At 43.1% G+C, this 25951-nt stretch overlaps 1 protein-coding gene and 1 long non-coding RNA gene across 2 annotated transcripts in view; one reads left to right on the top strand and one right to left on the bottom strand.

Moving 5' to 3' along the window:
* The first annotated feature begins 501 nt into the window (after nt 1–501).
* On the top strand, nt 502–24787 carry FBXO28 (F-box protein 28). The gene is made up of 5 exons (XM_083496143.1): nt 502–861; nt 16186–16295; nt 18647–18785; nt 19601–19796; nt 22542–24787. The coding sequence occupies exons 1-5, from the start codon at nt 634–636 to the stop codon at nt 22934–22936; spliced, it is 1068 nt and encodes a 355-aa protein (XP_083352269.1). The 5' UTR covers nt 502–633; the 3' UTR covers nt 22937–24787.
* LOC310703683 overlaps nt 11570–25951 on the bottom strand; it is a 28044-nt gene continuing 13662 nt past the window's right edge. The window contains exon 2 of the long non-coding RNA XR_014524302.1: nt 11570–14634. This is a non-coding gene — a long non-coding RNA (uncharacterized lncRNA). The remainder of the gene's footprint in view (nt 14635–25951) is intronic.

The raw sequence follows: 25951 nt of genomic DNA, 5'->3' as shown, positions 1-25951 counted from the left end.
CTGCCCAGTGTGGCTGGGGGAACCCAGCCAGATGGGCAGGGTATAAATAAATTATTATTATTATTATTATTATTATTATACAAAATGTTTAGCGGTATGTGTACTCCTGCATCCCCCCAGAAAAAACAGCTTTGGCTAAGCCCATGGTCACCCACATGCATGTGTGAACCACACCAACCCCGCCTAAACATTAATTTTTTTGGGGGGGAGGATACCTTTACATTGATGTTTTGCTGCTGAATGCTTTTTGAGACCAGCAGGATTGGGGTTGCTTATTATGGCTGTTTATAGGGGTTGGTGTGGTTCACACATGCATGAGTTTTCAGGGAGAAGGGGTGTATATGTGTCTGTGGCCATCTGTCATGGGTGCTTTAGCTGAGATTCCTGCACTGCAGGGGAGGGTTGGATTAGATGACCCTCGGGGATCCCCTTCCAACTCTTCAGTTCTCTGTTTCTTCGACTCCAAGACAGCGGGCGCCCAGCAGGATTCCTCAGGGGAGGACCCCGCCGAGACCCTACACGAGACACCGAGGGAAGCGGCCTCTTTAAAGCGCCCTTGCCGGCGAAGGAGGCGGGGACGTCGCCACAGGAAGTGCCCCCTCCCGGAGCCGAGGAAGGGGAATAGGCCCCAAGATGGCGGTGGTGGCGGCGGCCGAGCGGCTCCTGTCGGAGGGGGAAGGAGGCGCCATGGACTCGGCGCGGCTCTCGCCGCCGCCTCTGCCCCAGCCCCGCGGCGGCGGCGGGGAAGCGCAGCCCCTCGAGCAGCTCCCGCAGAGCAACACGCTGGTGGGGCTGCCCATCGTGGCCATCGAGGGCATCCTGGGCTTCCTGTCCTACGACGAGACCAGCCAGCTCCGCCTGGTGAGGGGCCGCGTCGTGGGGGGAGAGGGAGGCGCGGGACCGGGGGTGGGGAGGAAGGAAGAAGCGACGCCTCGGACCCCTGCCTTGGCTGGGGGGGGGATTGGGGGGCGCGACACTTCGCATCCGTTCGCTTTGCCGTTTTCCCCCCACCCCACCCCTCCCCTCCGGATTGGCAAGCGTTTCCACTTGGTTTTTTGATTCGGTTCGGGGATCCCAACTCCACGCCTCCTTCCCCGGCTTATCCCTTTTCCTACTTGATTTGGGAGAGACCGGCGTGGTCGCACTGGATGACCTCTGGATTCCCTTTCCTTTGGAAATCCTCTCTCCCCACCCCTCCTGCCCACCTTGAAGAAATCGCCCGCTCTTTTTGGGAGGGGGAGGGAGGGAAAGGGATCCAGCCAGAGGTTTAACGGGGGAGGGCCAAGGATGATGGCCGCAGGTTGCAGCCCCTTTGCGGCAGAGCTCTATTCGCCTGCTGCGCCTTTTTCGGGAAAGATTGGGAATCGGTAGTACGACGCTGGGGGGGGGGGAGTGAAGGTCTCTGTAAATCGGATCCTCATTGTATCTCATTAGAACCCTGTTCATATTCAACATTCACCCCCCTTACCCACCCCGCTTCCTTGTATTTTGACTTTTCCCCCCTTGACAGCGTTTCCATTGCAGACCATCTCTTTATATAGCATGGGCGATGGGATTCTTCCGATGAGGTTGATCGTGTAGAGTTAATTTCCTCTACCATGCAAAGAGACTGCGGTACATAATCGGTGCTTTAGCCTGTGTATCATTTCTATAGTGCTTTCTAGTGAATGGAATGCTTTTCTTTCTTTTGGTAATTATTTAATGTAGCTCGTTGTAATTCCATAGAGTTGGGGGGCAAGTGTATACTGCTAGGAGCCATTCTCAGAAGATCTCGAGTTCATCTAAACGCAGAAAATCCATGTGGCAATAGTCACATGGGAGGGAGGGAATTTGTGAAATAAGAAGAGTATCTACTGCATCTGTTTTAGTTCTGTTCTGATAAAGGCACAGTTTGGATGCATTCAGTAGCATTAGAATTTCAGTATCATAAAGCAGATGTTTAATAATCTAAGGCTTATATTCTCCCTAAACTAGTTCCTAGCTGTGGAGTGAAAGCTTTACTATTGTCAGACTTTCTCCATATAAAAAATCTTAAAACATTATTAAAAAAATACCTCTAAATTGATGCTTTTTGAGATCAGGTCCATGTTTTGATACAGTCTACACCAGTGTCCAATGTTAATTTTTAATTTTAATGGATCCCCACGTATGTGTCTGTGAATGCCGTCTCTGTAGGTTTCTCTGCAAAAGTATGGCTTTTTCTCCACAGCAGTACAATCCTTTGTGTATTTACTTGGAAGTAAATCGGATATTCATCAGTGCAGCTTTCCCTCAGGTAATGTGCAATTGCATAGGATTGCAGTCTAAGGCACTCAACCTTGGGAGTGCCTACTACTTCAGGGTAGATATGCACTGGATTACAACACAGCTTTTGTGATGAACAGTGTCATTGACTGCTTAAAGGAGAGCTTATTTTGATTCCTGATGCCTGAGATATTTGACACTTTTTGAAAATAAATATGACTATGAACAGAATTTTGTTTGCTTTATTTCTCTTGTTGGTATGTGCAACCTATGGTCAAGGCAGTAAGCAAATTGACTAACTTGTAAAGCTTTGACAGGTTTTTCCACCTTTCAGTTTTCATTTTCTGTTACCTCTTCATCAAACAGCATTACAGCCCTTTGGGGGGGGGAAATTAGATAGATGTGTGTAATACCATGACAAACATCTTTGGTTAGAACAGGCACAGGCAAACTTGGCCTTCCAGCTGTTTTGGGACTACAACTCCCAGGATCCCTAGCTAACAGGACCAGTGGTCAGAGATGATGGGAATTGTAGTCCCAAAACATCTGGAGGGCCGTGTTTGCCTATGACTAGGTTAGAACATTGAATTAGAAGGGGAAATGTGCATTATTGCTTTTGCCTCATATTCCTCTGATCTTGGAGGGTGGTTGCCATCTAACATACAGCCCAGTTTTATACATAAGTGCTCAGAAGCTAGTCTCATTCTGTTCATCGGACTGTACTCACAGGTAAGTGAGTTTAGAATGGCATTCTTAATTTATCTTAAATATTATTAGAATTGGTGTAGCTGAGATTCCTTGCTAAACAGAAGCTGCTACCAGTGCTTTTTTCTTGGGGGTACACATACCCCTAAACGTTTTGTGAATCTAAGTTTGGCCTCATTGAGGGGCAGTATTTCAATATGAATAGGGAAATTAGAGTATCCCCCAAACATTTTTTAAGAAAAAAGCACTGACTACTACAAAGGACAGTTGCGTTGTCCACTTCATCACTGTGATATGAAAAACTAGCTTGGGTTAAATATTAAAGCTTTATAAGAAAGTAACAGTGGATTTCTAGTTGCTATTGTGAAGCAAACACCAAACCCTCTCTTTTCTCAGCTGATGTGTTTACGTAGGCATCAAACTGATGTAGCTAAGCAGCCAAACATTCTATCCGCTTCACAGTGCATAGCAATTGACGGGAAAGATCCAAGTAAGATTCCTTCTTGCTTCAGTGGCTTGAAGAGTGGAATTAATCATATACAGTTGATCATATTCATGGTACATAATGCAAATCTGCTAAACCTGTACTAGCTGTCTAAAAGGTTCAGTATCCTACAGTTGCCCAACTTGTTTCCTTTTCCAGTACAATGGTACCTTGGTTCTCAAACTTTATCCTTTCTGGGAATCCTTTCGACTCCCGAAACCGTTCAAAAAGCAAGGCACGGCTTCCAATTGGCTGCAGGAGCTTCCTGCACTCAAGCAGAAGTTGCGTCGGATGTTTGGCTTTCAAAAAACATTCACAAACCAGAACACTTCCGGGTTTGCGGCATTTGGGAGCTGATTTCTTTGACAACTAAGCCATTTGCGAACCAAGGTACCACTGTACTTGTCCCATTTGTTTGTTGGAGCAGAGATGGCCCTATGCCGTGTTCCCATAGCGCAGCTTGGGAGCGCCTTGTGCAGTTTACTCCTCTCTGTCTAATAGAAGCGGCAAAAACAGTTGTGCTTAGTGACGTGCTTATATTTATATGAGTGTTTTTGAAGCACAGTGTCCCTCCAGTGCAAGGGGGAATTGATTATTTGAAGGATATGTATGAGAATAACTTAAGCTGCCCTGCTCAGAAGTGAGACAGATGGAAGGACAGTCTTAGGTTTTGTTCTAGGTGCCTTGGGCTCATGCAGCACAAAACCCTACAGTGGTGCCTCGCAAGACGAAATTAATTCGTTCCGCGAGCTTTTTCGTCTAGCGAATTTTTCGTCTTGCGAAGCATGAAATCCCATAGGAATGCATTGAAATTCAATTAATGCGTTCCTATGGTCAAAAAAGTCCAAACAAAGCCAAATTTGGTACAACAAGAGTTTATTAAGTGCTCTTTAAAGTCACACATACTGTAAAGAGCATTTCAAAAACTGAAGGAACAATAAATTAAGTTTCTAAACATGACAGAAAAACATTTAAAAATCAACAAAGTGTACAGTACATTTTCTAAGACTCTGGGGGACAACTCAAAGAAGGTTCCTCTTCCACTCTTTGCTTCTTGCTGAAGAACCTGTCCATGGTCTGCTGCTTCATCCGCCTTTTCAGCACCTCCCTGAAAGGCGACATGACCCTCGTATCAAAAGTGTTCACAAGGTCATGTGCCACGTGCTTGTCAGGGTGGTGCCACTGTGCAAAAGCCTGCACATCCTTCCACTTCAGGCAAATGTCCCTCAGTTCTTTGGAAGACAGCCGTTCCTCAGTTGCTTCCTCCTCTTCCAGCGAGGCCTGCTCCTGCGCAGCCTCTGCCTGCAGTTCAACCAGCTCCTGGGTGGTCAGCTCATGGTCGTGCTCCTCCACCAGCTCGCTGATGTCCTCCTCTGTGACCTCCAGGCCCATGGTCCTCCCCAAGGCAACAATGTCCTGCACCACTGTTGACTCTGGTGCATCAGAGTCACTTGGTGCCACACAGTCCGGCCACAGGCTGCGCCAAGCACAATTCAAATTTCTCTGGCTGATCCTGTTCCAGGCCGTGGTGATCATCTTCAAGAAGGTGACGATGTCGAAGTGGTCCTTCCAGAATTCCCGCAGGGTGATGGTGGTACAATCAGTCACCTCGAAGCATCACCTGAAAAGCTCCTTGGTGTAGAGTTTTTGGAAATTGGCGATGACCTGCTGATCCATCGGCTGGAGCAGTGGCGTGGTGTTAGGCGGCAGGAACATGATGCTGATGAAGCTGAACTCCTCCAACAAGTCCTCCTCAAGGCCTTTAGGATGAGCAGGAGCATTGTCCATCAGAAGCAAAGCCTTCAGCGGCAGGTCGTTGTCCAGCAGGTACTGTTTGACAGCAGGGCCAAAAGCAAGATTGACCCAGTCCACAAACAGCACACGTGTGACCCAAGCCTTACTGTTGGATCGCCACATGACACTCAGCTGCTCCTTGTCAACCTTGTGTTTCTTGAAGGCCCGTGGGTTCTCCGAGTGGTACACCAGCAGGGGCTTGATCTTCAGGTTGCCGCTTGCGTTGGCACAGAAGAGCAGGGTCAGACGGTCCTTCATGGGCTTGTGGCCAGGCAACTTGGCCTCCTCCTGTGTGATGAAAGTCCTTTTGGGCATCCTCTTCCAAAACAGCCCGGTCTCGTCGCAGTTGAAGACCTGCTGTGGAACGTAGCCTTCCGTCTTCACAACCTCCAGGAACTCCGCTGCAAAGTCTTCAGCCGCAGAAACATCAGAACTGGCAGCCTCTCCATGCCTGACCACGCTGTGGATTCCAGATCTTGTCTTGAACCGGTCAAACTAGCCTCTGCTTGCCTTGAAGACTTCTGGCTCGCCTGAGGTTCCTGGCTGTTCCCGGACGAGGTCTGTGTGCAAGGCCTTGGCCTTCTCACAAATGACGGCCTCAGTCACTGTGTCCCCTGCACGCTGCTTCTCTTCTAACCAGATGAGCAGCAACTTCTCCACCTCCTCCAGAACAGCTGGGCGGTTCTTCACGATCCTGGTGACTCCCTTGGCTGCATCAGTCGCAAGGATCTTCTCCCTCATCTTCAGGATGGTCCCGATGGTCGATGGATTCCTCCCGTACTCCCTGGCAAGGTCTGTCACACACATTCCACCGTCATGCTTCCAGATGATCTCCTTCTTCATTTCCAGCGTAACCTTCGCCTTCTTCCTCTCGCCGGCCTCTGCAGCAGCAGTCTTCTTGGGTCCCATGGCAGCACAGCTCCTACCTTCGCAACCCCCAAAAAATAATAATCAGTGCTTCACATCCAAAAAATTCAAAAGCACCCAGCCACCCACCACACAGAAATTCAAACCCAGAACCAAGTCCTTGAATTCCAAACACCCCAACCCAAAATCCAAAAACCCCCAAAAAAGTTTTAAAAGTTTAACTTACCGAATGGCTGCAAAAGAAGTTTTGGAAAAGCTTCAAAAATCACCAAAGTCTTCAAAAACCTCAACTATTCCCCCAGCCACCCACCACCCAGAAATTGCAAACCCCTCCCCAACTGTCCCCCCAGCCCCTCCCCAACTGTTGCAAACCCCTCCCCAACTGTTCCCCCAGCCACCCAACACACAGAAATTCAAATCCAGAATTTTTTTTAAAAAACAGCAGAGTGGCCCTATGGTCACAGAAAAGCATAAAAATGCAGAAAAAAACCACACAAGCTTCCAGATTCTTGCAAACCCCTCCCCAACACCAAGTCCTTGAATTCCAAACACCCCAACCCAAAATCCAAAAACCCCCAAAAAAGTTTTAAAAGTTTAACTTACCAAATGGCTGCAAAAGAAGTTTTGGAAAAGCTTCAAAAATCACCAAAGTCTTCAAAAACCTCAAAAAAGGCTACCACACTGCGTGCTATGAGTTGCTCCTCGAAGTCAAGTAGCAACTGCACCTCTTCAAGCAATGCACCTGGGTATTAACGGTTTTACGAAAAAGGAAACAAACTTGCAAGACGTTTTTGTCTTGCGAAGCAAGCCCATAGGGAAATTCGTCTTGCGAAGCAGCTCAAAAAACGGAAAACCCTTTCGTCTAGCGAGTTTTTTGTCTTGCGAGGCATTCGTCTTGCGGGGCACCACTGTACTGCCCTATATGCAACTTGATTTTGCTGTTGGCCATGACGCTACCCACTCAGCAGTATTTTGCCCAAAGAGTTCAGACCAGGTTCTTCGTTACAAAGATTGAACGGAGATAATCATTCTGGGCTCCCATCTTCTATCACAGTTAAGATAATCCTCCTATCATGTAGCAATTCTCCATCTGGTGATTCTGAAACATATGCAGATGTGAGGAATTACTGACAGAGCAAGTTAAGCAGAAAAAATTAAGCAACTAAACAAGCAAATATCCAGTTATTGGGAAAGTGTTCTACGACCAATTTCAGGCAGCTTCTCAACAGACAGATGAATACATGGTAGAACATGAGCAGTAGTTCTTATGTGTTTTCCTTGTTCTGATTTTAACCTTAATATTAACAACATGTGCAACAATAGGCTTATGAAGCAGGTGATGAGGACAAAGAAACAGAACGGAAAATTACTAAACTTCTGATCCCAGCCACCCCTTTATCATATATAAAAATGCACCTTGAAAATATTGGAGTATTTGTATGTGTTTAAGATGCCTTGTTTAATTGCCCTGTTGTGTTCTTTCACTTTATAGTGGTGTGCTGACATCCATAGTGCACAAGGTGCTTTCAATTTGTGGGATTTGAGCAACAACCTCCATGGCACATCCCTTTTGAAGGCGTTCAATGTACTGGTACGCACACTGGGTAACAGGTTGTTATTCATTTGTGAACCCCAGGACTGCTCTGGAAGAGCAAAGGAGAGAAACTGGATAATGGGTGGGTGATTCCAGACACCATATTCTGTTCAGTACCAGTAGCATCAACCAAGATAATGGAAGCAGAGGCGATCATGAATTTGACACTGTTTGGCACCGTGTTTACATCCTGATCAATATGCAGCTGACTCTTGACTCTATCCGCTCACCCCAGGCATGTCGAGGTATTTTTAAGCTGGTGCTTGAGTCTGTCGAAGAATGGATGAGAAAGAACAAGCTGTAGCTTGATCCAGACAAGATGAAAGTCAGATCTCATATTAGTTCTCCATGCACTTGTCTCATTAAGACTGGGCTACTGTAATGCGCCTTTGAAGAAAGTCTAGAAACTTTGAACTAGTACAGAATGTGATTGCCTGGTTCTTGGCAGGGGCCGAAAATCTGGAGGTGTTATCCAAATATTGTGTCAGTTGCAATGATTATCAGTGAGTTCCCAGGCCAAATTCAAAGTGCTTTGAAGCACTGAATGACTTGGTATCTGCGTTTGATTGGGAATATAAATGAGGGTAGTTAACTGGGTTTTGCATAAGCTATTGTTATTTTATACTGATGTTTATTGTTGCTATTTCTTAAAAAAGGTTTTTGTGTTATGGATTTGTACTTTGAAATATTGTACGCTGCTCTGTGGAGTCCTTTTTCAAAGAGCAGAGCATAAATCCATTAAATAAATAACTATAAATACAAGCCTGCTAGTTTAGAGTAACAGGCATTAATACATTATTTCAGTGTACATGCTCAAAACACTTCTGTTTGATAGCATCCAGATGGCATCAACTTGACTATGCTTCTTGTTACTGATTTTCAGATATTTATAATTACAGTGGTGCCCCGCAAGACGAATGCCTGGCAAGACGGAAAACTCACTAGACGAAAGAGTTTTCCGTTTTGGAGGTGCTTCGCAAAACGAATTTCCTATGGGCTTGCTTCGCAAGATGACAATGTCTTGCGAGTTCCTGCTGGTTTTTTTTCCTTTCCCCCCTTTTTTCTAAGCCGCTAAGACGCGTATCAGCTGATCCGATCAGCAGATTAGCAGCTAAAAGCCGCTAATAGCACTAATCCTTTAATCCGTCAATGGGCTTGCTTTGCAAGATGAAAAAACCGCTAGACGAAGAGAATCACAGAACGGATTCTTTTCGTCTTGCGAGGTACCACTATACTATACTTCCCAGCACAGTGAAGTATCCTGATCCGAAGGAATGCATGGGGGCAGGGGCTGCATCTCTGAAGCCCTTCAGAAAGATTTACCGTAAATACCACTGCAGGAGGCACTGAAACCAGCTCCTGCAGGGATCTTCTTACATTTTTAAAGAAACGTCAAGGCTGTGAGTTACTCAGCACTTGCGTAGAATTGCAGGAAAGCTCTAGAATCTAGCTTACCTAACATTCTAACCTAAGGATTCTTTTAAAAAAAGAGAATCTCCCCAAGGCCAGTTTTTGTTGCTTATGGTTGCAAAGATGCGTTTGAAAGTGTAGATAAATCTTGGCTAAGCAGCAGAAGCCAAAAGGATCATTGGAGGTGATTCTCGGGAGTTGGGTGCTGAGTCTTCAATGCCTTGCAAAGCTTCTTTCCACCATTTGCCTCAAGTGACTAGCGGAAGCAGAATAAACAATTCTGCAAAATATAAGAGATCATACAGACTTGTGTAATTTATACAGGTTTGTGGAATTCATCACCTCGGCATGTAATTTAGATTCTCCACCTCCTGCTCCTGCAGTGTAACATCACTAACTATATCCTGACAAAGATATGAGAGACCCAACTAGTTTAAAATGCAGTGTGGGTGAGCTTCCTGCACCTGTACACAGCCCCTTCACACAAACGGGGAAACAAACCAGAAAGCTGTAGATTCCCATTATGTGCAAACCTTAATGGCTTCAAAGCAAGCCAGGATTTGGTGGCTGGCAGAACTCCAGTTGTCTGGGGTGGTTAGCAATTGCTCATAACCAGTGGCACTCAAAAGGAAGGGAGCACCTGCATAGACACTATTGAAGTTGCACGTGTAGCTAGCCAAGTTGCTCACTGGTTTGCTGTACGGTTCCTGAGAGCTGCTGCCTTGGCTTGTCACTGAGCCAACAGTCTAGTTTAGCTTCTTTTGTGCCTGTTAAAAGTGTTCAGAGGAGGAGGTCCGTGGAGCATAAGGATTATATCCAGAAATACTTGGATGGTGAAAGGAAGGGCCTCATGGCGCAAAACAAGCCAATTGAATGGACTTCAAAAGACAAAAAGAATTGCAGGTAGTGGAATAAGTACGTACTGAAAGAGATCACCATGTCTCAACCATCTTAGGAAGTTGACTTTGAACAGCCAAACCTTCCAGACAAAAGACAACCACATTGCACCAAATGCTAGAGTGGCCTTTGAGATGCCCACATACCGGGGTGGTATTCTGAGTACGGCAGTGAATCCAGGGCTACCTGGAGACTGCATTCAGGTATTCATGAAATAGTGTTTGCCACGAAGAATAGATTAGAATAGAAGAATAGATTAGAATAGAAGAATAGTCCATAATTCTCTGTTTCTTGAGGTTATATCTCCTGGCAGCTATTTTTTCAGCTTTATACTAGCTAGTGAAGAGTACAATATTTTCCCAATGCCACAATTGACCAGTGCTTATGTGCACCAGTTGTTATTCATGCTTTCTGTTCTTGTGCACGAGGCTATTCCAGAAAATTTCTCAAGTGTCCAGGCACATCTTCGCACAGACCTATCAAAGTGTGTGGCTTCTGTCTACTAGCCATGATGGCTTTGCTCTGCCGCCACACCCGGAGGCAGCAATGCTTCTGAATACTGGTTTCTGGAAACCACAGGAAGAGAGAGAGCACTTATGTGTGAATCATGCTTGCTGGTTTCCCACCAGCATCTAGTGGGTCAGTATGTGAACAGGATGATGGGACTAGATGGGCCATTGGCCTGTCCCAGCCAGGCTCTTATGTTCTTAGATGTTCTTCTGACTTACACTTAGTACAGGCAACCCCCCAGTTTGCACGGGGATTGCATTCCAAGTCATCACACGTGATGGTGGAGAGCTCATAAGCCTGTGCTACCCTCTTCCGCCGCTTTTTCCAGCCACTTTTGTGTCACCTCAAAGCGTGCGCAAAAATTGATCATTGTCTTTAGTAGAAGACAGCTCTGTTCTTGAGAGCTTTTTCTGGGGTGGAGGGGGAGATCACAATCTTCTTCTCTTTTAAACTGGTTTTCTTTGCTTATTTTCTCTTCTAGTCTCCCCTTATAAAAACATGGCTAAAGCTATTTTTTGGGGGTGCTTCTATCTGGCACTAGTAAGAAAAACACTCACTCTTTTTTTCACAGCTTTGATTGCTTTTTAGGTTTATTGACTCTGAAATTTCCAAACATAGCAAGTTGAGCCTTTTTTAGAGAGTGGCGTCAGTTGGATATTAGATAAGAATTTCATATATGTTCTCTCAAAACTAGTCATTCATGCAGCAGGGACTGGCAATAGGAAGGCAGTGGAACAAGAAGGGGATTTGTCTTAAACTTGATGTGGGGGTAAACTTTGGACGCACGTTTGACATCACTTGATTCAACCTCTCAAAATGATAGCCGTGCCATACTGTGCTTGTACAACTATAGACTTGGATTTGGGGAATTAGCTTTACTGTAATTTAAACGTCTAAAACCATTAGATACTGTGCAAAAATCTTCAGTGAACTTGACCAGACCCTCCTCGTAGACTTACCATCTGATCAGAGACTAGACATATAAAGTTATGTTTTAATTGTTTTGATTTTTGTAAAGGAATTTGTTGCAACTTTATTCTATATTTCATTTTAAAGTGCATGTGGTTTTGTTTTGTTTTGTTTTGTGAGGCACTTAGAGAACTCCTGTTATAGAGCAGCTGTATAAATGCAGAGGCAGTAATTAAGTAAGCAATCAAGTGAAACATTGGAGCAAAGGGAAGGAAGGTAAATGAGGAGGAGTCAATGGGGAGGGGGAAGTGAAAAGATTTCTTAAATGTAAGAAATGGAGGAAGAGAATTGGGTAGCATAATGGTATAAAAAGATTCCAAGGCTATTTAAACCATTTATATACCACTTAACTACAGTTGTTCTCTAAACTGCATTATTCTTCCGTGTCCAATCAAAGATCTGCCTAACTCGACATTCTGCCTTCAGCATTCAGTCGGTCCATTACACTGTGGAAGCCTATCTCAACAAATGGTAATTGGAAGCATACTACCATTTAAGTTCCATTTTCAAGCTATTATAATCAGTAACTATCCTTGATTGATTCATTCCTTCTTGAAAAGTCGCCTTTGCCGGTGCCATCATAACGTTCTGTGGTGCTTAACTCCGCAAGTTCATAAGGTGAAGTGCTTTCTTTGACTGAAAGGTATTGTCAAAGGCCTACTTCATCAAGTGTGTGGGCCACTTCACGTGTTTGATGAAGTAGGGTGTAACGTACGAAAATTCATACTGCAATGAATTGGTTGTTTCTGCCTTAACAAATTACATATTCTGCTGTTCTGGAATTAATAGGGAACATCCTGTTACTCTGGTTATTTTGGTAGACCCTGTGTAGTTTTTCTAGTTCTAGAATACCTTTTCTGTGATGCAGCTGCATATAGTATTTCAAATATGGGTGCATCATATTTCACATAGAAGTGTCATTAAAGTTTTTTGCTGTTTTATATTCAGTATCTTTCCTAATAGTTTCTGACATTGGCTTTGACTCCTCGCACCTCCATTGCAGCATTCTGAACTGGCATCTTTTGGGAGACATGCTATGGCCCCCAAATATTCTGTGTAGCTTTAGTAGGGGCACTTTTCAGGGATTCCCCAATTTCAGACCACGTGTGGTTTTTTCCTCAGTAATAATATTAGGCTGAAAAAATTAAGTAACTTCCACAAATGCTGTTAAAACATATCCTTTTGTTTTAGTAGTTTGATCTTGAACATACTAAAGAGTGAGTTTGAATCCTAACTATGAATCTTGCTTCCCGCTGCCAAAACAACCAAAATTGCATGTCTGAGCTTTAGCCGAGTAAATAGGTACCGGTGCAGCGGGAAGGTAAATGGTGTTTTCATGCACTCTGGCACTTGTCACAGTGTCCTGTTGCAACAGAAGCGGTTTAGTCATGCTGGCCACATGACCCAGAAAAGCTGTCTGCGGACAAATGCTGGCTCCCTTGGCCTGAAGTGAGATGAGCGTTGCACCCCATAGTCAAGTTTGACTGGACTTAACCATCCAGGGGTCTTTTACCCTTTTACCTTTTACATGAGTCACATCCACCATTTTGTCGTTCGAGTTGGGATACAGCCTTTTGGAGATCCTTTGTTGTGTAGGATTTAACTCCCTGAATATGTGGGTGTCAGTCTGCAAGCCTAGCTGCCCCTTTATCCATCCCTACACATATTGCTTATGTGTGGAATTCTATAGCATTAGTGAACAGAACCGGTTTTGTTTCTATGTTCCCAGGTAGATTTTGACTGAGGTTGTAGTATTCTGCTTTGCCACTAGGTGTCAGGGTACGCATATCATTGCCTAATGTGTATATCAAGGAACTCTAAATTAGTGGGTGGAGAAGATGCACATTAAATTATGACATGGGCAGTGCTGGGTTTTTCTCTCTTTTGCTTATGTGTGTGCTTTTGTCATAGCTGACAATGTTTCAATTTTTTAAAGGGAAATTCTTTTATTCCGAATAGGATTCCTCGCAAGAAAAGGGAAAAGTTGACAGCTATGGCTTTTGTGCTGCGGCAACATTGGAAATTATTTCTGATTCATGGATGTCAAACCACATTTGTAGAAGCCAATACAGTTGTTTTAGAGATGCTAGCCCAGGAGAGATGGGAACATGCCAAACTTTTATACATGTCACAAACTATGTTTTCTAGGCACCTAGGTGCTGTATGAACCCAGCGTTTTTCCAACACGCAAAGCATTAGTACATAAAGTCGTTCATTTGGCTTGTAATCTACTTTCAATCTCTTTTATGTCGGGGAAAGCTTAGATCGGCATGCTACAATTTAACTGGAGGTTCCAAGATCAGAGACTTTACAGTATAAATTAAGAAACTTCCCTGATTTGTAGAATACGTTACAGTGGCACATAACGTTATAAACTTCTTGCGCTCAAGTATCACTTTCAGGGAAAGGTGCTGTAACTGTTTTCAAGCACATATTGTTAGTTTCAGGTAAAAAACAAAGAAGTTTCTTCCTTTGCTGAAATGTAGATGAAAATATATTTAACAATGCGGAAAAAATACAGCCTTTCTGTAGTGTATATTGAGTGCAGAGCAGAGCAGCCTTTTAAACCAAACACCCCAGGAGTTCATTTCTTTCCATGTTAGCTTTCAGAACCTTCTTCTTTTTTAAAAGATAGAAGTTACCTGGCCAGTAATAAGTAATAATAAATAACTTCCTTCAGCAACCTGTTTGATAACACAACTGTGAACATATTTTGGGTTTTACTGCATTTTATTATTTGTGCTACAAAACTGCACACACACACACACACACATCTTCTGATTATAACTCTTACTTGGTGTCTCTTTGGAAGGCCAGGTCAGTCTGTGTTAGACTTCATAATATTTATTTTTTAAAATTTATATATCACCCTTAATCCAAAGATCTCAGAGTGGTTCACAGAATCTCCTTGTTTTAAATGTCTGAGAGAGGAGAGCCAAATGACTTTGGTCTCTCTCCTTTGATGGTTGTTTTTTTCCCTCCTGTCTTCCTCAAGATCTTTCCTGAATTTTTCTGGTATGAGTGTGTATTTTCAGCTTTTCTTTGGGATAAACAGAACCTGTTTCTTCAGTCTTGCCTCATGTGTATGGTGTTTATAAACCTTTAGTCATCTCTGCTTTCTTCATAAACTTCTCCAGTTTCTCTGCATTCTTCTTAAAATCTAAAAGAAAACAAATCTTCAGCTGCCACCTGGTTCATGCCCAGTAGGTGTGTTGTTCAGTAGCTTTGTGTCACTGAAAGCTTAGAAATAGTTTTTGTGCAAGGAACTCCAGTGTTCAGAGAGGAAGCCAACTGTGTCCTTTGCCAATGGCCAAAGGAACAAGGATGATTGCGCCCCCTCTTCCATGGCCCTTATCATTGACCAAAGAAGGAACATCTAAAGAAAATATACCTTCCTGTTCCCTTCTTGCCAGCCAGAACTGTGTCTGCTCCAACTGATGGTTGTCTTGGGAGTGCAGAATAAAGTGAAAGGGGACACTGGCCTTTGTCATCAGCTGGGTTGCCAGGTACCTGGCCATCTCTGTTCAGGCAAGAACAGCGAGGGAATGTCACGGTGCCCTAGCTGAATAGAAATGCCAGATTGATTGATTGATTGATTGATTGATTGATTATTTATTTATTTATTATACCCCACCAATCTGGCTGGGTTTCCCTAGCCACTCTGGGTGGCTCCCAACAGAATATTAAAAACACAGTAAAACACCAAACATTAAAAGCTTCCCTAAGCAGGGCTGCCTTCAGATGTCTTCTAAAAGTCAGATAGTAGTTTATTTCCTTGGCATCTGATGGGAGGGCGTTCCACAGGGCGGGCGCCACTACCGAGAAGGCCCTCTGCCTGGTTCCCTGTAACCTCACTTCTTGCAGTGAGGGAACCGCCAGAAGGCCCTCGGAGCTGGACCTCAGTGTCTGGGCTGAACGATGGGGGTGGAGACGCTCCTTCAGGTATACTGGACCGAGGCCGTTTAGGGCTTTAAAGGTCAGCAACAACACTTTGAATTGTGCTCGGAAACATACTGGGAGCCGGTGTCGGACCGGTGTTGTATGGTCTCGGCGGCCACTCCCAGTCACCAGTCTAGCTGCTGCATTCTGGATTAATTGCAGTTTCCAAGTCACCTTGAAAGGTCGCCCCACGTAGAGCACGTTGCAGTAGTCCAAGCGGGAGATAACCAGAGCATGCACCACTCTGGCGAGACAGTCTACTCACTGCAGTAGCAGCAGCAGCTACTTGCACCTTTAAAACTTTCTACCTTGTTCTGGCATTGTTGTTGATCTTTTGCCATTCTCTTTTCCTTCCACACCTTTTCCTTTTGTGTGACTTACCTTTTAGTCTGTAAACCTGAGCATGTGCCTCAGCTTCTTTTTGATTATGAGCTCCTTCGGCAGATGAAAGAGTGGAATAAACATACTGTATAATAAATGGAATTGAAGTGAATGTTATAATTTTTAAAGAATCAATTTAAGAAGAGTGTTACGCCACTTGAGAATTCATTCATGCACCAGAAAGCATGGAGTTTTTTTGTTAAGACATCAACATCCACACCATGGAAAGGACAAAGTGACGGTTTTGTAATCTTTGGAAGTGGCCCCACTTCAAATTGTTCTGTCTAGCCTTGTGGCACTTAAGAGAAGCTGGTTAATCATAAAAGGGGCTCACAGCTTATTAACTCCTAAAGAAGACACCTTGAGTTTTGTTTTTGTATTTTCAATGTAGGTTTGTAAGCGAATGGACTTGGTCTGCCAGAGAATGCTGAATCAGGGATTTCTGAAAGTGGAAAGATACCACAACTTGTGCCAGAAACAGGTTAAAGCACAGCTCCCAAGGTATGTGCTTACCACAAGATCAGAAGTAATACTCCTCAAAAATCTGTATTTGCAAGAAGATTATATAAGGAAAGCTGCTTTGCAACCGGTTGTGAAACAAATATTTAAAGACTATATCCTGCTTGTGCCTGATGGATTTGTGACAGTAGTCAAGGTTCTGCAAATAGCATGAAGAAGGAGTTACTAGTCCTGTTTGTGCACCTTAGCACTGCAGCAGAACAATCTGTACCTTGAATGATTTTCTGTTTGGGTTGACTTTCCCCCCTCTGCTTGGCCCTAGGCTCTCATTTTGCTTGAGTGTCACTGCCTGTCTTGCCTTTGGAGAAGACAGGCGCTATCAGTGATATCCTATAGTAATACTGTAAGCCATCTTTCACCATCCTGGGACCCTCCAGATGTTTTGAAATATAATTACCTGACCCTTGGCTGTACTGGCGAAGACTGCTTGGGAGTTGTAGTCAAAACATCTCGCGGGCATCGTGTTGGTTACCCCTGCTGTAGGTCAGTGAGATTATAAATTGCATGGCACACACTGGAATAGAATAGTGAGTTTTGTTTTCATATACCAACTGACCACTGAAGGGTGTGTGTGTGTGTGTAAATTTTAAAAATAATAGAGAGCAGGGCTACATATGGGAATTGGAAAGCCCCTGTGTAGAAGACTGTGCCTTCCACATCGCTTTATATCCTGGTTTATGTATGGTACTTAATGCAGGTTATCATTCTGTATGCTGGTTTTTTGGCTTCTCAGCACTGCCAGAGGTAGAACTGATTTTAAACGGAGGCACTTACAGAGAAATGTTGAAGCGCTAGCTTCTCAAATGTACAACTTGAGGCCCTTCTATGGAAGCCACAGCCATTTAAGGTCAAGGAAATCCCCTCCCAAGTTCAGCATTTCCTGAATGGTAACACCTTCTATGGTACTCTCTCTCCCCAGGAAAACTCCAGCTCAACTCCCATAGCATTCAAAAAGCTGGTTAAAATCTCTTGTTTTGCAGGGCTCTCAGGTTGGTAAACAACTTTGAGTTCTTTACTGTATTATCTCTGTGCTTTATTCTAATACATTATCTTCATATACAGCATCTAGCATTTTTAGTACATTTGTAGTCATGTTGGCCACATGACCCAGAAGCTGTATGCCAGCTCCCTCGGCCAATAAAGTGAGATGAGTGCCGCAACCCCAGAGTCGGCCACGACTGGACCTAATGGTCAGGTGTCCCCTATACCTTTAAGCTGCCTTGAGGGTCCCATTTGGGATCAGAAAGTTAGAACCGCTGTGGGGAACCTCCAGTCTGTGGGCCTAATTAGGTGTGCCAAACCTCCCCCTTTGACCTGCAAGGCTATTTTAGCCAAGCCACATCCACCTGCCCTACACGCGACATCACATATTACTGTAAAACATGGCTGAGTTGAACATGTCTTTGCAGGCACTCACTGATCAGTTGATTGGCAGCACTCTCAAAGCATTGTGCATGGGGCTTCCCAAGATCAGCTGATCAGTCAGCGCTTTGTGGGCTGTGCCCTTACTTGTGCCTTTTGATTTCAAGCCATGTGGGCAAAAATGGGTCTCATAATGTCAGGCGATGTCCCGCCCAACTGCCAAATTTGGCTCGGAAAGAGAAACAATCAAACCCTAACCCATGGGTAGGCAAACTAAGGCCCGTGGGCCGGATCAGACCCAATTGCCTTCTGGATCTGGCCCGCGGATGGTCTGGGAATCGCTGTGTGGATCGCCAGCACATTCTTTCCCTCTCCCTCCCTTGGCGGCGCCTCCTCCCTCCCTCCCTCCTCATGGCTTGTCTCCTAGAGGAGGAAGGGGGCTGGGCTTTGTTGGTGCCAGCAGCAGCAGTGCTTGAGCGGCCATTTTAAGCAGCCCCTCTCCGGAGCACTCACGCGCCGCTCATTGTCCCTCCGCCGCTGCCAGCCCCTGCAGCTTGCAAAACACAGGTAAGCAGCCTGTAGTGTGAAATATCAAACTGCTGTTGGAATTCTTCTTGGACTTATGCAAGTGTGGCAATGGTGGTGAGCAAAGGAGGGCTATGAGCGATGTTCTAGCAATGCATTTTCCTTATGTAATTATTTTTAAAGTACTCCATCTACTTTTCAAGGAAACTCAAGGCTCTTTAGTTTCACCCGTGTCTGAAAATTACTTGGAAAATAATACGATAATTGTTGGCTCTATATAAAAGCAGATTGAGTCATAAACATTATTATTTTGAACTAGAATGGAAAAAAATGGAACGGCTTCTTAAAGCACACATCATTTTTGGTGCCAGAATCTTGTGAACTTCCAGACACCTGTCCTGCAGATCTCTGCAGTGTTTCTCACTGTCTTGGATGTGTCTTTGTAGACGGGAATCGGAACGGAGAAATCACTCGCTAGCTCGCCATGCAGACATTCTTGCTGCTGTAGAAACAAGGCTGTCCCTGCTAAATATGACCTTCATGAAGTATGTGGATTCTAACCTCTGCTGCTTTATACCTGGGAAGGTAAAGTCCAAAAGATGGCTGCATTAAAGTGTGATGGAATAAGTCATTAGGGCTAAACTTTGTTTTGACGAGCCACTGATGGAAGTTCAGAACCTTCCGTAGGCTTATCTCAGAAGGTTCTTATCTAAATGCTGTTCCTTTGTTAGTAACAGATTGGCTTAGCAACTTATTAGGGCTTTGATCATATGGTATGTAAATGTACTAGCTGAAACCATTTATAAAACATTGATTAAAACGTGAATTGCATTGCTTGTGAATAAAACGGTAAACGACTCATAAGTTGTTCTCAAGATAATTGCAAGTACCTTTCAATTACTTTTAAAATAATTTTAAGTCACTGTAGAAAATAGACATTATTAAAGGATATAATTATTATTATTATTATTATTATTATTATTATTATTATTATTATTTATACCCCGTCCTCCCCAGCCAAGGCCAGGCTCAGAGCGGCTTACAAGCAATAATAAAAACAAGTTGAATGATTACAACTTAAAAACAACATTAAAATACAACATTAAAATATTAAAATATTAAAATTTAGCCTCATCGCAGAAGGAGAAGGAAAGGAAAAAAGAAAGGGAGGGAGGGAATCAAATTGGCTCCAAGCCAAAGGCCAGGCGGAACAACTCTGTCTTACAGGCCCTGCGGAAAGAAATCAGATCCTGCAGGGCCCTGGTCTCATGAGGCAGAGCGTTCCACCAGGCCGGAGCCAGAGTTGAAAAGGCCCTGGCTCTGGTTGAAGCCAATCTAACTTCCTTAAGGCCCTTACCTTTTGCCAGTCGCCATGTCTCAACTTTTCTCATTTGTTTTAGGTAATTGATGAAATTTATCGTGTGTTAAGGTATGTAAACTCTACCAAAGCTCCTCAGAGAGCCCACGAAGTCCTTCAGGAGTTAAGGGACATTTCATCGATGGCAATGGAATATTTTGATGAGAAGATTGTTCCAATTCTAAAAAGAAAATTGCCTGGATCAGATGTATCAGGACGGCTTATAGCGGCAGCTCCAGGTACCTCATGTATTCTCTGAGTACATTATGCAGCCAGTGGGAAGCTATAGTACTTCCACTTCCTTGTGACAGAAGTGGGCGCAGTGGGGGGGGGGAGATCTCCACCTATGCTCCCTTGTTATCATTAAAAAAGTGTGTTCAATTACTATATTAAAACAGAACATAACGTTTTAAAATAGAAACTATTTGAAGGATCCAGAGAAAAAGTGAGAAGCATTCTGCTAGTGGAAAGTGTGCTTCCAGCTCCTGTGCATGGAAGGGGGAAGGATGATAATTTCCCCCACCCCAACTCTATATTCTCCACAAATCTGCTCTGCTTCCTTTGGAATAGGGTGGGAAGTGGTTTGCAGCAGCTGCAAGGGAGCATAGGTGGAGATCTGCCCCCCCCCACTGTGCCCACCTCTGTTCCTAGGACTCTTCACAGGATTGAAGGCCCTTCTGTGAACAGAGGTGTCCTTTGGATCCAATCCAATGGCTTCTAAAAGGAAGAACCTTCATTCTTTGGTTATCTTGCTTATATTCATGTCTTTTGTACTACTGAAAGTAACTTCATATTGACGTATGCACGGCTGGAAGCACCAGATTGGTTCTGCCAGTGAGCCTGCACCGCTGTATCCTCACTGCCATCATGCTTCATCCCCATTCCATCCCAGTAAGTGTGTTTATATGTGTTGGAAGCTGCCCAGAGTGGCTGGGGCAACCCAGCCAGATGGGTTGGGGTGATGATGATGATAATGATGATGATGATGATGATGATGATATATTATTTTTATTTTTATTATTGTTGCCTAATTTTTCCTTAACACTGCATTAGGAAAAGCAGCACCATGACCTAAATTATGATGGTAATTTACACTTTTTGATTTGGTGGGCGGAGCACAGCTTTCCTGCTCTCCCTTAATGATAGGTTGATACTCCTACAGTGGAAAATTAAATTACTTTCTAGAAGCCACAGAATCCTGTCCTGGTGTGATCGTATGAGTAGGCAGTAGGTGGCACCGGTAATTATTTCTTGTGTGCTAATTTTTTCCCTTAAAGCAAAAACTCTAGTGCAGTGTAATGTCTTGTCAAGCTCTGTTTTTTGCTACTTGATTATCTGGAATTCCAGCTTTGCAATAGAGGCCTTTAGCTCTCATCCTCTTTAGGTTTGGATTTGGGGTTGATAATAGAATCGTAATTACTGAAAAATGTAAAATTAATATACACAGTGTTTTTTCTGGGGGTGCTCAAGTGTATGCAGTACTGGTGCACCTCCCCCCCCCCCATTAAAAGTGTGGCACTTACTGTAACAACTTCATGGTTGAGTACCAGCACTTTTTTTTTCTATAAAAAAGCACTGAATATGCAATACAATAGCTTTCCCCAGTATATAGTAGCAACAGAGCATAATACAAACAGAATAACTGATAATATAGAACTCTTCTAACAATACATCAATAATTAAAATAGAAAAATGTACAGTAGTGTAAATTAATAACAAACTTTTTTTTTAACCCCCACAATTCTTACCAAACTAGAGCTGTTAAAATTCTTTAAAGTCTTAGGATAGCCTCACTCTGTACCTGTTCAAAGTCCCTTTTTAATAACCAGATCACACATATTTTTTCACGTAAAATGCCAAGAGATTTTTAGCTATCAAAATAGATATTGAATATAAATCAACTTGGCTTTGCTTCCTCTATATCCTTCCTTCCTTCTGTTCTATATACGATATGCTTCCTACAGTCTTCTATTTTGTATACAACTTTGGTCAGTAAAACCAAACTTGAATCCTAAAACAAAGCAGTGTTTACTTTTTGCCCAAATAATTCACTCTTTATACTTAAAGTCAACCTTTAGAGGGCAGCAGCCGTATCTCACTTTCCAGCACTAAATTTTACTTTGCTTATAGGGAGGTCTGGAAGCATGAGGTTAGTTCTTAAGAATGTTATTCATGTACTTTACTGGAAACAGTTACTTCAAGGCTTGGGTAACATTCAATGACATAACAACCATATTGCTGGGGTCTGATTATGTGGGTCCTGATTACTGAAGTGACTGTTTCCCATGAATGCTGATTTCATAAGAGAGACCCATGCAACCAACATCTGTTTAACATGGCTTTTTTGTTTACCACGAGGAGCTCCTGAAATAGTTGGGCTAAAATGTAAAAGGCCTCCAACATACCTGGAGTAATATTTAAGGGCAGAATACAGTGGTACCTCGGGTTACATACATTTCAGGTTACAGACTCTGCTAACCCAGAAATAGTACCTTGGGTTAAGAACTTTGCTTCAGGATGAGAACAGAAATCGTGCTCCAGCGGCACGGCGGCAGCGGGAGGCCCCGTTAGCTAAAGTTGTGCTTCGGGATAAGAACAGTTTCAGGTTAAGAACGGACCTCTGGAATGAATTAAGTATTTAACCCGAGGTACCACTGTATACAGTTGGTAACATAACGTTGAAACAATATTTAAGGGGTGTGCTCACTTGAAGGGCAACCTATTCTGCTTGCTGCAACCCAGAGTAGGAGTGTCTCTAAACAGCACTTTCCTCTTTACCTGTTAAGCAGGAATGTAAAAATCTGTGAATATGCTCAAGTCTTGCACATGCATTAAATTTTGTTTCTATGCTGGGGAATAGTTATAGATTTGCTTGTTCACATTCACTTTGCAAACCTTGATGCTCTGTTTTGAAGGCATAAGACTGAGTGCAAGTCAGTATCTGAAATGAGACGGGGGGAAATGTAAATTTTCTCTTCCTGCAGTTCCAGGTCCTTCTGCAGCCTTAACGACAATGCAACTCTTCTCCAAACAAAACCCATCGAGGCAGGAGGTCACCAAACTCCAGCAGCAAGTGAAAACCAACGGTGCAGGTGTGACTGTGCTAAGGCGCGAAATATCGGAGCTTCGCACCAAAGTGCAAGAGCAACAGAAGCAGCTGCAAGATCAAGATCAGAAACTGCTTGAGCAAACCCAGATCATAGGTGAGCAGAATGCCCGATTGGCTGAGCTCGAACGTAAACTGCGAGAGGTTATGGAAAGCGCAGTGGGCAATTCCTCAGGGTCAGCACCAAGCGAGGAGACTCCTAGGAAAAGGAAGAAGGCTGTCGAATCAATAGGTGCGCTTAGGAAGTCTAAACGCCTTCGAAATAATAAATAACTTTGGAATAAATGACACCTCCAGGAGGATGTACTGCTTTATAGTAGCCCAAGCAGGTTGTCTGGTCTGGATACCGCTATTCAGAGCATGGTGTCATTTAGGCTGCTGGTTCTTCAGAACACCATAGACTTGAACAACTTTCTCTCATTGCTGAGATGTTTCTTCCTAAAGCTGCCCTGCTTCTGTTTGAGTGGGCCTACGGCACAGAATCATTATAACTTGCCATAGATTTGTACTAACCAGACCTGCTCTATCACGTTCTGAAAAGTTAATTTTCCTTTTCTGTGCAGATGACTATTAAAGTGAAACTTATATTTATGCATCTGTTCCTGTAAATGAGTATACCAGATAAACCCAGGCTTAATTGGCTAGAAGATTAAAAGTGGATAAACAGCAGATGTTCTCTTCACTTGAAAGAACCACTTTTTGAAAATCTCGTGGGGTTGGGGTTTTTTAGGCGGGGGGAGGCTGACTTTTTTGTTGCAAGTGACCAGGTTTAGAATGTCTGAAAAGTAGCTTATAAATGTGGGAGTCAACATAACAAGTAAATATGACTTCTGAAGCTTACAGTATAGGCTATATATATTTTTGTAAAACTTAACAGGCAAGGGACTTCAGTTTAGATTTCACAAATGCATACCCTCCTCCTAAGCATTTGGAGCCATATTTTTATCTTTGCATGGAGAGACGCATGCATTGCTTAGTCAGCTTGGTAAAGCATTTGCCTGGAGTTGCAATTAAATCGTTGGCCTCTGTCACCTTTTGTACCGCAATTTCTTGGTTCCTTAGCCATGACTTTGCATTTGCTTTCAGCACAGCTGTTTCTTTTCTTGGGAGGTCATTTTATCTTACTTTTGTCAAGAGTATATAAGCCAGGCTATTTTGCTGCTTCTGCTTGCCTATAGATAGCAGGTACTCTTTTATCTAAAGGTTGATTCCTTTCGCCTGTGAGTTTCTGATTATACACTACTGATGCTGATTCAGCGGTTCAAAGACTATTAAACATTGGATAAAAACGATTTGTTCTTTGTATTACACAGGCTTCCTAAGGCATGGTTCAAATTCTAAAAAGTTTATGTTGAGAGAAAGACCTTACTGTTACATTGAAATAACTGTCTAATACTGTGTTCCTTATCATAAAAAGTAAATTGATTTCAGACAAAAAAAGCTTTAATTTCTTTTGCACTCCTTCCATTTTGAATTTTTAACTGGAAACACATGTCTTGCACTGTACAGTCTGGATTTGTCACTTTAACAGCCTCAAAGTTGTAATGTACAGTGAATTTCTCCCCGGTTATATTTTTTTTTAAAGCATCCAACAAGTATTGCTGTCCATGGTTTTTAATTTGCTGTTACCAAACGATGTCACTGTTGCTCGACTGTTACATTTTTCTCTTAATCTGCTGTTGCCGAATGGACATATTTTCACAAGAATGAATTTGAAACGAGAATAGAAAATTGAATTTGAGTGGTCGTTCAAAAGGCCACACGTCACTTAGACATTTCGCTGAAGTACCTTGGTTTAAAATGGAAGCTGCTTATTCATTTTCATTTGTCAAGTTAAAGATAAAACACAAAGCTTTCCTAAAGACTGTTCTGGGCTTTTTCTTAAATGTTAATCAAAGTCCATTGATTCATAATTTGGAGTAGATTTCCCCCCCATAAAACAATATATTACAATTTGATGTCAAGAGTTTGGAGTTTTGATTTTTTAATTATATTGTTTTTGCTATCTTAAGGCCTTTTTACTGTTTGTGTCCCCGTCCCCCCTTTTAAATGGAGCAGACTCTTGTGTCTTAGCAGTGGGCATATATTCAACTGTCTCAAGGATAATATATGAATTTTAAAACATTCACTTGAAAGTTTCTTATTTTTGAGGAGCTCTGTTGTACAACATCAGCATGATTGATCATTAGAAATAACTACTGCGGATGCTTTCCAGAGTGGGAACACAAATGGTAGTCTTCTCAGCAATTATACTGTGTGGTGCATTTAATTTCTTTAAGTATCGAATCCAGTATCCTTCGCTTGCAATGTCTGAGAAGCAGGATAAATAGGATTCTCTGCATCTGTCTGTGTAGAACCACATAAGCATATAGCACAGTATACTGACATTATGGCATAAACATTGCAGTCTGCCTATCTACATGCTAGGCCCTCAACCAGGTATTTTCAGAGTAACACCCTATTCATAAGCTACCACTTTCTTGTGGCTGAATCCTACACAAACATCTTCAAGAAAGAATCACAATTGTGAAAGTGGTTCATTCCCATGATTATGGCATGGGAAGGAACTTCTGTCATTTGCTTGACCCACATTGGTCGTCTTTACAGATACTACTGAAAGACCATCATGTCAGAAACGCCCCATATTCCTCCAGAAACATATTACTCTTGGGTAACCATAGAAGTATTCTGCAGAGCAACTGTATTTCCTGGTCAGGTTTGTTTATACAGGCGTAGAAAAGCAAAAGCTGCTCTGTTAAATTCTGCTGTCCTCAATAGTTTGGGAAACCGCTTTGCTAACTGAAGTTAATACCTGCCCCAGGTTTAGAAAGCATCTGTACAATCTCTACTCACAAATTTTACAGCTGTTTTGCAATAACGCCTATCTCTTCAGTGAATGATTGAAAGTATTCAGGAAATGGAAGCTGGAAAAAGCATTCAAATTTCTAGAGTACAATTCTCTCTGCATAAATTGAGGAGTCATGTAGGTAGTGTAATTTTCCATGTATAAGACTGTTTATTGCTATATATATTTTTAGTAAAAAATTTGGGGTCATCTTATACATGGATAGTGAATGCACAGGGGCTTGGGCTTGGGCTTGGGCTCTAGTGCGGGTGGTGTGGGCTCAGGTTTGGACTCAGTCTCTGGCCCCCTTTCTTAATTAGATAAACTTTATTTGCATTAGCCAATGGCCATAGCAACATAAAACAAGCAATATATACAATTAAAAAGACAACAGTGGGTAAAAAGGACAATCAGATGATCAAGATTATCGTTCAGATACTGGC

Source organism: Podarcis liolepis (assembly GCF_965112155.1).
Source record: "Podarcis liolepis genome assembly, chromosome: 3".
In the NCBI taxonomy this organism is placed as follows: Eukaryota; Metazoa; Chordata; class Lepidosauria; order Squamata; family Lacertidae; genus Podarcis; species Podarcis liolepis.
The sequence above is the reverse complement of the archived record's forward strand: the minus strand, read 5'-3'. Positions and strand labels throughout refer to the sequence as shown.